Below are 11,325 nucleotides of genomic sequence, written 5' to 3' on the forward strand. Positions count from 1 at the left end.
GTCCTGTCTTTATCCAAAAACACCATCCTGTTTATTTTTAAAAACAATGTTTTGGAGACTGGATTTTGTCTCCATCTTCAGGTTAAACCTACTCAGTTGGGCCCACTCAACAGAGCTAGTCTCAATCTCCTATCCAGTCTCCAAAATGTTGTTTTGAAAAACAAACACAACAGTGATTCGATTGATCTGGCTCAGGGAAGGGACCAGTGGAGGGCTCTTGTGAACACCGTAATGAATCTTCGGGTTCCATAAAATGCTGGGAAATTCTTGAGTAGCTGCAGATTTGGCTTCTCCTCAAGGAGGCCTCAGCTCCATAAGTAAGTAAGTAAGCTAGTAAGTGTCTTTAGATAGATAAAGGCGATGGATAATGTCCAGAAACATAATATCTGAACTGAAAATTAATTTACACACCTTCCATTTTGCACTCCAAAATAACCATAAAGAGAAGCAAGTAGCTTCCATCTACATTGTGCTCAACAACTCTTTGCTGATGTATACTGAAGAGAAACACTACTGACAATTATATTTTGTTACAGTTGCAGGAAAAGTACCCTAATTTGAGATAACTGGTTAGATGTAACCTAGAAATACTGAGCCAAACTCTGCAATAGGAATTCAATTGACAGTATTTTGGTATGTACTCAATACACATCTGAGGGTCATAATTTTTTATTAAAAGCCTATGTTGCAAGCCATCTCAAGTATTCTAGGAAATACTGTTAGCAGAAATTCAGTCATTTCATATCCATGATTTCTAACACAGATATAAATAATTATAAATTTTTAAATAACATGCAAAGTGCTTCCCAAGTTTCCAAATAATAATTGTAAGTAAGTATGTATGTAAGTAAATAAAATATTGCATATGATATCCTCTACCAATTAAAAGAAAACATAATTTTTGGGCACTTTCCCTTACATAGAATTACCCCTAAAATACAATTTACCATTAAAGGAATCTAACTGCATACAATTATTTCAGTCTTTGGCATTTTCACTTGTGATGTATCTGCATGAAACATATGTACAAAAAGGCACTCTGGACAGCAATCACAGATTATGAGCAGTGAATTCATTGTCTCCACAATTAACATTATCAACCTCACAGGGCCCACTTTTAATGATCCACTGCACAAAACCATGAATCTATGAATGAATGTATGAGGGGTAGGCCTTCTTGGCCCTTGCACCGCGACCTACAGTGGTCTATTGTGCCATAGTCATAAATGCATCCAAGTCGTTGTATAATGTAATATGTAATACGTTTACAATGGTCTATATGACCTGAAATTACACTTTCCCCAATATGTCATGAATGTACAACTTTTTTCGATACCCTCTTCTCATAACAAATTTTATACATATTAATATTAAAATTGTAGCTGAAAAAGCATACAATACTACACACAAACTAATGTCAAAAATGTTGAAATTCCACCCAATCTGTTTCTTTTCTACTTCATTTAAAAGAAGATTTTCTGCAAAAACTGACTCAACATCAGAAGGAATGTTTTCCTTTTTTATACCCAAGTAGCTGATATTTTGCTTGCCATACATCTGATTGAGATGATTAATGACCTCATCAACATCCCAACTGTCATCCTTGTTCCTGCACAACAGGCATGTGTTGTGTGATGGAAACTGTATTTTGACATGTTCTGGGTCCTCTGTTGAGTCACCAGACAGGCGCTTGTTTGCCTCATTATGGGCTCTCCACAGCCACAAGACACTCTCTCGTGGACTTGATACTTCATGCATTGATCTGGATGCCATCTCTTGGAAGTGTTTGGAACAATCTTCACACCCAAAAAAATATGTTATGTAACCCAGCATTGCACTGAGGACCTCCAGGCTGTCTAACTGCTGGTTTTGAATCACTGCATTGACAGTAAGTGTGTGAAACAGAGTCCACAAGCTGCACGGATATCCACGGTATTGTGGCTTGCTTCCTTTACAACCAATCCAGTCATGTGATGTGAACACGGAGTCTTCACCATCATCAAACTTGTTTAAATATTCCAATACTTTTTCTCCTCTTATTTCCTTTGTATGTTTAAGTATGCTGCTTTTAAGATTGTCCAAAACTTTCATAGTCCTGCTGCTCATAGGAAAATACTTTAGAAGAATGTTCAGGTAATCTTTCAATGCTGTGAAAGCCTCACCTGAAATCAGTTTGTGTGAAGGAACCTCATGCTTCAGACTGTAAGAGACTGCCCTCTCTAAGTCTACATAAAAAACGACATCCCCCATTTGCTTGATGTCAATTTTTTTTTTGCTTTCTTCCTCAGCTGCCATTAATGACAATAAATCGGCAATTTCCATAGTTTGGGGTGCTTCATGAGACTTCAGCAGTTCGTCCTTTGGAATACTTATGTGTCTTGAACTTAGAAATGTTTTTATTGTTTTGCGGAAAGATTCTCGTGTTTTATCAGTAACAGTAAGAGGAAATGTTGTCATATCAGTCTCTACAACCACCATACTTGGAAACGTAGACACACCCATTAGTTTAAAGACAGCTTCATTCTGACTCGGCACACATCTCAGTTGAACTCTGTCTAGCTTGTGAAGATCCAACATAACTTCTGTTCCTATGAAGGAATCAGTGTCCTCAAATATTAAAATGAGAAACTTGACTGATCTGGGAACATGCTTCCACAGATTCTTAATATCACTGTTTCTGTATGGCGTAATATTTGGCCAACTGGCCCCTCTACCTTCCATATGTTCTTTTCTGAGTAATTCAATAACTGTCGTTCGTATTTCTTCAACATTTTTTCCTTTATTCACTGTAACTCCCATATGGTCAGGCTTTGAATTAGCAGGGAAGAACTTTAACATTGGATAGTGCATTATTTCATACTCACGACATAATGGATTATTATCGTCATTTGCACAATCCACAGCTGCAACCGTTATAACATCCTTCCAATCTGAAATTAAACCAGTAAAACTTTATGTTTAATATATTATTAAATCTGAGCTGGGATAGTGCGGTCAATACAGTGACTGACTACAGACTGGATGACCAAGGAGTTGGATATTTCCTCCTCTCCACATCATCCAGACTAGTTCTGGGGCCCACCCAGCATCCACTCCAAAGGGTACCGGGGCACTTTCTCAGGGGGTAAGGTAGTCAGGCTGTGAAGCTGACCATTCACTTCCAACTAGTGCAGAGGTCAAGAATAAGTGGATCTATACATCCACTTCTCCATATGTCCTCATGATAAAAAGTAAAGTAAAGAAAAGGTATCCCTGTAACAGGCCGTGGAGGCCCACAGGGTTGTGAGATGTTGAGGTTCCCACATTTTCTAGACAATCACCTCATAGATGGTGGCAAGGTTGTCAGCCCTATGCGCCGGCCGCCCTTTACCCCCAAGAATATTCCATTTCTGTTAGAGGCTGAGTCCACCCCAGGGCCATTGTGCAGCTGGAAGGATTATGTCAATTGAAAAAATCCAATGACCTCATTGGGACTTGAACCTGCAACCTTCCAGCTTGTAGCATAGTGCCTCAACCAACTATGCTACTGCATGCCCTGCAGTGCTTAATTAGTTAAGCACAGGACAACCTGAGAAACATCATGTTGATAGCAGGCCAGTATTTAAGTGAATCTTATAGAAACGATGAGAAGAGTAGATCTGGGTTGGACTGACTCAGGGTAAGATCCTATGATGGAATTTTGTGAACAAGATGTTGAATCTTGGGGTTCCATATGAAAGAATTCTTCATCAACCAATCCAGGGAGTCAGTGTATTTACACAGGCAATGTAGCATCAAATGACACCATTGTGGGCACATACAAAGGTTCAAACAAGTGGGGATAAAGTAATCGATTTTACAGTACAATCTTGGAATTCACCTGCAGGAACAGAGGAAATTTATGACTCTGCATCATAGAGGTAACCTGCCTGACTGCATCACTTTCAGTTCTTAAACTACTACATGTATGATTGCTCTGATGTGAATGGACATGATTTAATAATACCCTACCATGTCTACAAAAATTATAGAAAACTACCTATCGTACTTATTGGATACTACCAACCAATTTCCTGAAGAGAGTATGAAACTGGTCCTTAAACAGTACAAATGAAAATTTAAATATACTGTCTTAATGGCATGATGTTTAAGTAGAGGGGTACTTTCTACACTAATATCTGCAGTCCACATATGACCATAATTTGGGCCTGTAACAAATGAAGTGCAATCAATACACATTGTAAAATCAAATGTTTCCAACATAGTGGCCAAGGTTCAATGGGATCTGTTTTAGACAAAGTGGCATTGGTACAGGCTTTCTCTGCATACTCTGGTCTCCCCTGCCAATTCTCATTTGACCAACTGCACCACATTCATTAATAATCATTACTATATAGTTTCCATATTGACAGCCTTGTTAAATAAGCAACTCAAAGAAATGTAAGTAACACATCATCACCCTTCCCAATACTTGTTATTTTCCAGCTATGTGTATCACAAAATATAATCTATCCATCTTTTACAAAATCTTCCTACTTTGAACAGATATTTAAAAATAATTTTGGAATTATTACAAGTCCACTGGTGTTATACTCCATAAACGTTTACCACTTCTGTGAATATTTCACTAGTATAAGGGCGCTCCTATCAACAAGCTGCATGGAGGTTAGACAGGGGGATGCCCACCACATCACCTTTCACTAGAATTATTTCAGGGGATTTAAGTTTTAAGAGCCCAAAGAGCAGACATCACAAATGATTCAGGGTTAAAATGCAATAGAACAGATAGCCCCCATTCAAAAAAAAAAAAGGTTAATTATATTTGAAATACCAGGATAATAAACTCAGATCAAAGAGGAATTAAGACAATGCCATTATGGTAAGATATCACTTGTACCGTATTCCCGTTCCAGATAGCACAGGGAGCAAATATGCATGGATAACCAATCTGAAAATCAAAACTTCTGATCATAGTGAAATCTGTTTAGCTTGCACGTCTGGTTAAAAAGCACATACTTTCTGTTCTATAAGACAAAATATGTGTATGAAATTACCGTATATATCAGCTGCTAACGACTTCCAAATGGGGGCAAATCTATGGCAAAATCCACACCAACTGTTGTAAAATTCAATGATCCACGCATTTCTTGTTCCATACACACTTTGTTTAAAATTTGTTACATTCAGTACCGTAACCTTATCATCGTTGTTATACAACCCACGACCCGCTTTTAGGTCATCATATAATCTCCTGTCAGCAGGAGTTAGAGAAAGGGTACTAGTTCGTTCATTTAATACTGACAGTAAAGTTAGAATCACAAACCTTATACCCCCAAATTTCGCCATGTTGGCACATCACTGCAAACACGAAACGCACAGAGCGCACAGAGTACAGATCGAACAGATGAAGAGCAGAGACAGAATACGTCCAAATTTTGGCATTACACTCTTAGGGCCGTTTAGGAGGTTTAGGACTTAATAGTGGCCACTGGCGAGGAAAAGCAAACTGGCAACCGGAACTTTGAAAAAAAAATTGTCAGACGAAGTTGATCACGTAGAACTTAATTAAACACCGCAAACTGGGGAAACGGCAACGCAACTCATGGAAAACTAATGTCACTGCCAATGACCGTGTGGGATGTCGTATGAAGAGACAACACTAGTTGAACTGTCCTATAGGATTTATTGCAGCTGCACAGTATACACAGACGGATAATAACAACAGTGAACAGTAACTCAGTGTATCTTCTTATGTAGCATAGAGTCGGACATATAAAAAACATGTCACTGTCTGTATTGTTGTACGCTTGGCCTAACAACCGCTGTTTACTCGTCGTTGCTAAGCAATCAAGCTTGCGTTGTCACGCTTGTTTGAATGTGGGAAGCTCCCACATCACCCCCCCCCCTCGGAGATGGTTGCTCAGCTGTTGAAGCGATCAGGAAAAGGTTTGCTTGCGCAGCGCGGTCGCTGGAGTGGTGAGGCGGTAGCTACGCCAGTTGGCCAGTGCGTCGGGCATGACCGCCGGTGAGTCGGAGGCCGCCGAGTTGCCCACTGAGTGGGGTGTGAGACCGCCGGACAGCCATTCTTGACCCAGTGCAGAACCGAAGATTCTGAAGACAGAGCGCTGGAGTGGAGAGGCGGAAGCTGCAGTGTGTTGATCTTCACCATAAGCACTTCCAATTAAGTCGGGGTCACCAACGTGGGATGTCATGTTAAGAGACAACCACTAGTTGAACTGTCCTATAGGATTTATTGCAGCTGCACAGTTTACACAGATGGATAATAACAATAGTGAACCGTAACTGTAACTCAGTGTATCTTCTTATGTAGCCTAGAGTCGGACATATAGAAAACATGTCACTGTCAGTATTGTTATAGGCTTTGCCTAGCAACCGCTGTTTATTCGTCGTTGCTAAGCAATGAATCTTGCATTGTCACGCCTGTTTGAATGTGGGAAGCTCCCACAACTGTATTGTACTCTGTGGCCAATATACACACTGTCATGATCATAGATGAGACACCCTATGCTCTAATAGTTAACAGCGAAGTGTGAAAATAACAGGAAAAATGTATACAAAATATTACAGGAGTTTGGGATAGGTTTCTAACTTTAAGAATCGTCCATACTTGAATTCTGCACACCAAACATGGCCTTCCCTATCATTCAATATCCTAATTTTCATCTGTCACCTCTATGGAATATTGCTTACAATAATTAAGCTCTGGGTCACCTCTACCATCTGTATTTTATTTCTCTACTCCTCCCAGGATTCGCTATATTCTCAGTCTTGATGTTTTACATTATTTCAGTTATCTGTGCTCTTACATATCACACCTGAAAACCTACTGTATGGTTGAAATTTTCGTCTCTGATTGTATTCTCCCACTGGTTTTAATTACATGGACTTAAAGTCTGATCATTTGGAAACAGTCATTCATGGGTGTCAATTGGTACAAAACCCTTATCTTGCTCACAATGAATTCTTACTATAAGGAAGTATATACAAGGGAGTCACTAAATAGGTCACAGATAGAAGTAAATCAGCTGTAATGGACATAATAGGTTTTCTATGTGTATCACTATGTACCAGTACAGTCCAGCTTCATGACAATCTAGGCAGCAGAAGCACATGTTCAGAGGTTGGTTTCAGTAGTCAAAATGGTGACCATGTTTCAGGTTTATACCACTGAAGAGCAGCATTCTGTTGTGTGTTTTATGTGGGCAACGGGACTCAATGCAAATGATATTCATAAAGAAATGTTTCCTGTTTACAGTGGGAAGCATCTATCGTGTAAAGCGGCTCAAAACTGGGTGAACGTTTCACTGACGAAGAGGTTGAAACGGAGGCGTGGAAGTGTCTGAGATGACAGTCAAGACTTCTTTACTGTGGGTTTTGACACGCTGGTAAAGCGATGGGACAAGTGTACAAGCGTTTGTGGAGGATATATAGAGAAATAAACTTTTTTTTTCAGGTTTGAATATCACCTGTTTTATGTTTTATATCCATTTACAACTTAATTTCTGATTCTCCTTTATATAATGAACATGCTGTACACAAATTAGTTCAAAATACAACCTGAACAGGAGGGCTGATAGATAGCTCAGTCCATATAGAAGTAGGCTGGGTGGCCAGGGTTCGATTCCTGGCAGGGGCAAGAGATTTTTTTCTTCTGCACACAGTTCAGACCAGCTCTGGGGTACAGCCAACGTTCAATAGGTACCATGGGCTTTCTCTCTGGGTGGTTAAGCAACCAGAGTGTGAAGCAGACTACTCACCTCCATCCAGTCCTGAGGTCATGAATGGTGGAGCTGTACCTCCATCCCCTCATATATTTCATGGTATGGTGCATAATTATATCACACCAACTTCCCCTTTTTACCTTATACAACCACAATTTTTTCATTTGCACAAAAAAAGCTGACCAGACTAATGGGATTTTACAAGCATGTCTTTACAAAGATACTGTGATCCCAGTCCTGCAGAAGTGAAAACAGGTTTGTGTGTAGATGAATTACCTACATAAGCAAGTATTGCCACCTTTACTAGAACATTTTTTGAACAAGTCATAGTTTGGCATCAATTGCTCAACCACTGAGGTTCACTATAAGCACATTCTAACCATCAAACAATCAGCCAAAAATTCCTTTAAATTACCATCTTCAGTCATCTCATGCAAATGTTGGGCTGGTACCTTTACAATGTTCATATAATGTAATAAAAAGACTAACGGCAACACATATAAACACGGATGAAAATATATCCTTATACAGTAAACTTTCCTTGATCCGGCATGTACAGGGAAGAGCGCGTGCCAGTTGCATGAGGAAAATATACATAAACCCAATATAAATTCACACATCACATAGTCATTTTTTTTTGGTTCTCACATGGAGTTCTTTGTAGGTGACATAAAACACTGACAGATGAAAAATTATGGATTAGTATACTGTAACACAATCACAAATTCAATTAACATCTACTGTAATGACAACAGAATGAAGGTGAATAACAGACAGTGAGCGAACTTATCTCACAATTTCTTTTTTAATAATTTTGTAAAAAATTGTGTGTTCTCTAACAAAATTCTGCCAATTGGATGGGAATTTAAGATAACCAGAAGTTTAATGTACAATAGTCAGAATTCAAAATTATAGTTTTCTGCTTCAATTTCATGTATTAGTATTATTAAATAGTAATAAATGGTAATACATAAACCTACACAGATAATCAATTGCACACAACTTTCCTCACATTCAAGTCACAGTATGAGTATTTAACAAATGAATAATGTGTGATGAAAGGGCACAGTAAATATTCTTGAAATCATCTTTAAAGGAAGAATCATTTGTTGGAAAACACTTAGTACCTTAAGACCTTACATCAGGCATATCGGCGTACACTGTGCTCCTAATTACATTAATTTTTGCAATGTTACATGTCAGAGAAAATGATCATTACCACCTTTACTGAACATTTCTCTGTGCAAATTATGTTGCTTATTTCACAGAGCAGTGTCCATTAAATGGTAACCATGGTAACTTACAAATAGATGAAACACAAATAAACCAGTTGCAATAAAAAGAAAAAGCATAATTGGTTATAATGGTATATGAGAAAAGGCAGACACTAATCAATCTAGAACAGATACAGTAAATGCTATGCAGCTCAAGTGCTTATTACATTGAAAATGAAAGAGTTAACCAACTTACTGAATTCAATTTTAATTAGAAAACACACAAAGCGTTTAGAAACAAGACCAAATTCATGAAGTACACTGTTTTTTTTTTTTGAAGTTGTTCATTTGTAAGGCAACAAATGCCAAACATATTGTGTACTAATCTCTCTTCCTTCTAAAAACATTTAAAACACACTGGGAAACGATTACTTCCAAGAATGCAAAGCATTCTAGTCTTAACTTCCATTATCATAACTAGCAAGGTTTTTGAATACTTTTCATGCCTTACAAATTTTTTCTTCATAAAAAGTAGAAATTTTTCTTACTTTCTGCAAATGTATGTTTATACTGCTTGATACAGCAGTTTCATGAATGGTCCAATCATGATGATTTAGCTCTAAAAGAATACATCACCTTGTCTCAGTGTGTATACATATAAAATACAAGGAATAGGCTTATTTTAATAAGATTTGAACTGATGCTTATATACGTTGTTCTTAATTCATATATGATCCAGATGGTATTCCCAGCACATTCCAGAACTTAGGGATTTATATAAAATTTCCAGCTTTATATCTCACAGAAGGAAACTCTTAGAAACTGTGATATCTTGGCTGAAGAACAAAACAGATTGACAAAATAATGTTTGATTCTGAGGAAATAAGAGAGGTAAAAATTACCATAAAAATCTAACATCTAATATGACTAACTTTCTGACAAAATACAACAGTATCCTTACAACTCCACTGCTTGTGAGATCCTGCATTTCAACAGACACATTAATGCTATTCACTTAATAGATACTATATCAGTAAGGTGTTTCTTTATAATACATATATATGAAAGTCATATTATGTCTAAATATATTCCATCACATAAAGTATCTAGCTCACATAACATAACTAAAAATAAGTAACATATTAACCGATCAGAATTAAAAATGAAGCAAAATGAAATGTAATAAGAAGTTCTGGGGAAGAACTAATTGCCTACTCTCCTTTCACTATAAATTGAGAATCTGATACAACACCGACCGCATACATAACACCACGTCAAATGGTTCTATTGTTGTGTGTGTATTCATTGCTGAGCAAACATGATTACCGAGCCATTGCTTAGCAATGTTGTGGGAACATAAAGACAACAAGGTGATCTCATAAGCTTCCTTTTATTTTTTCAAAATAAGGAAAGTAGGCTAAAAACAAACACTCAGTGGCATTAGGTTGGGACTGAAGCCGAAGGAAAATAAGCAGTCCCTGCTCATGAAGATCTAAAGAGGTATAGCCAGGACCAAATAAATCCCCCCTCCAATGCATACATTTATGGGGGAGGAAAAATTGTTCTTTATATGTTCATATATTAAATATTTCTCCCATGTGGAGGCAGGTTAGAATACCTCCAAAACAGCCCTGTGAGTTCTGGAAGGCAATGAAATGGGAACCTGGTGCCTAGGGATATAACTGAGTCACACCATTGCTGGAGTACATAAATACAGAGACCTGGTCCTTTAGGTTGGAGGTTGGATGCAAAAGGTCGATGACCTAGTTCTGTAAAAAAAAAAAATACAGTTGCAAAATCCGAGGAAGTGAAAATAAGACGATATGATTGAAAACACATAGCTGGGAACAGACAAATCTGGTAGAATTTTCTAAGGCTCAAATATGGCCGTTTGCCAATGATGATGATATTAAAGGATTTACTTTTTTTATGACACAGTACACTCTTTTAGCAATTCTAAGCACATTCTGTGCTTACAAGAACATTTTAAACAATAGGGCTTGGCACCTCTGACATGCACATCGAAGGACCTTCTGTGGCAATGTGAGCTAAGGCTAGGGCATATAAGGTAAGGTCTTCCATGAACTTCCAATAATGTAAGCAACATCTCTGAGGAATATGAGAAACATTTTATGCCATACAAAGTGTAAGCAATTAAAATATTTATTAAAGTATTCTTTATGCAAATAAATCAGAAATTCAAAAGATTACTTTTACACACTGAAATATTAAATGGCGGTGGGGATCAGCCCTTCCAACTCTTAGGGCCAGGCTGCCCCTGGAGGCAAGTAAGAAATTATATGAAGAATAAAGGAGGCAGAAAATTATCTGATTACAAAATCCTAAGAATTGGGAAGAAGAAAGTTACATTTGGAATAAGAACTCATGGC

At 37.8% G+C, this 11,325-nt stretch overlaps 1 protein-coding gene across 1 annotated transcript; it reads right to left on the reverse strand.

Moving 5' to 3' along the window:
* Window positions 1-258: 258 nt before the first annotated feature.
* On the reverse strand, window positions 259-5,349 carry LOC111874096 (sulfhydryl oxidase 2). The gene is made up of 2 exons (XM_023869315.2): window positions 5,034-5,349; window positions 259-2,930 (listed from the first exon to the last, which is right to left on the reverse strand). Exons 1-2 carry the CDS (start codon window positions 5,323-5,325, stop codon window positions 1,291-1,293), a joined length of 1,932 nt encoding a protein of 643 aa, XP_023725083.1. The 5' UTR covers window positions 5,326-5,349; the 3' UTR covers window positions 259-1,290.
* Window positions 5,350-11,325: the final 5,976 nt, after the last annotated feature.

The sequence above is a fragment of the Cryptotermes secundus genome, unplaced genomic scaffold, assembly GCF_002891405.2.
Source record: "Cryptotermes secundus unplaced genomic scaffold, Csec_1.0 scaffold2346, whole genome shotgun sequence".
NCBI lineage: Eukaryota > Metazoa > Arthropoda > Insecta > Blattodea > Kalotermitidae > Cryptotermes > Cryptotermes secundus.

What these genes read in the sequence shown, in the direction of transcription:
- LOC111874096 (XM_023869315.2), bottom strand. Translation starts at nt 5,325, where the DNA reads ATGGCGAAATTTGGGGGTATAAGGTTTGTGATTCTAACTTTACTGTCA. An exon ending in GTTAGCAGCTGATATATACG is followed by an intron (nt 2,931 to 5,033) that starts GTAATTTCATAC and finishes GTTTAATTTCAG; the next exon opens with ATTGGAAGGATGTTATAACG.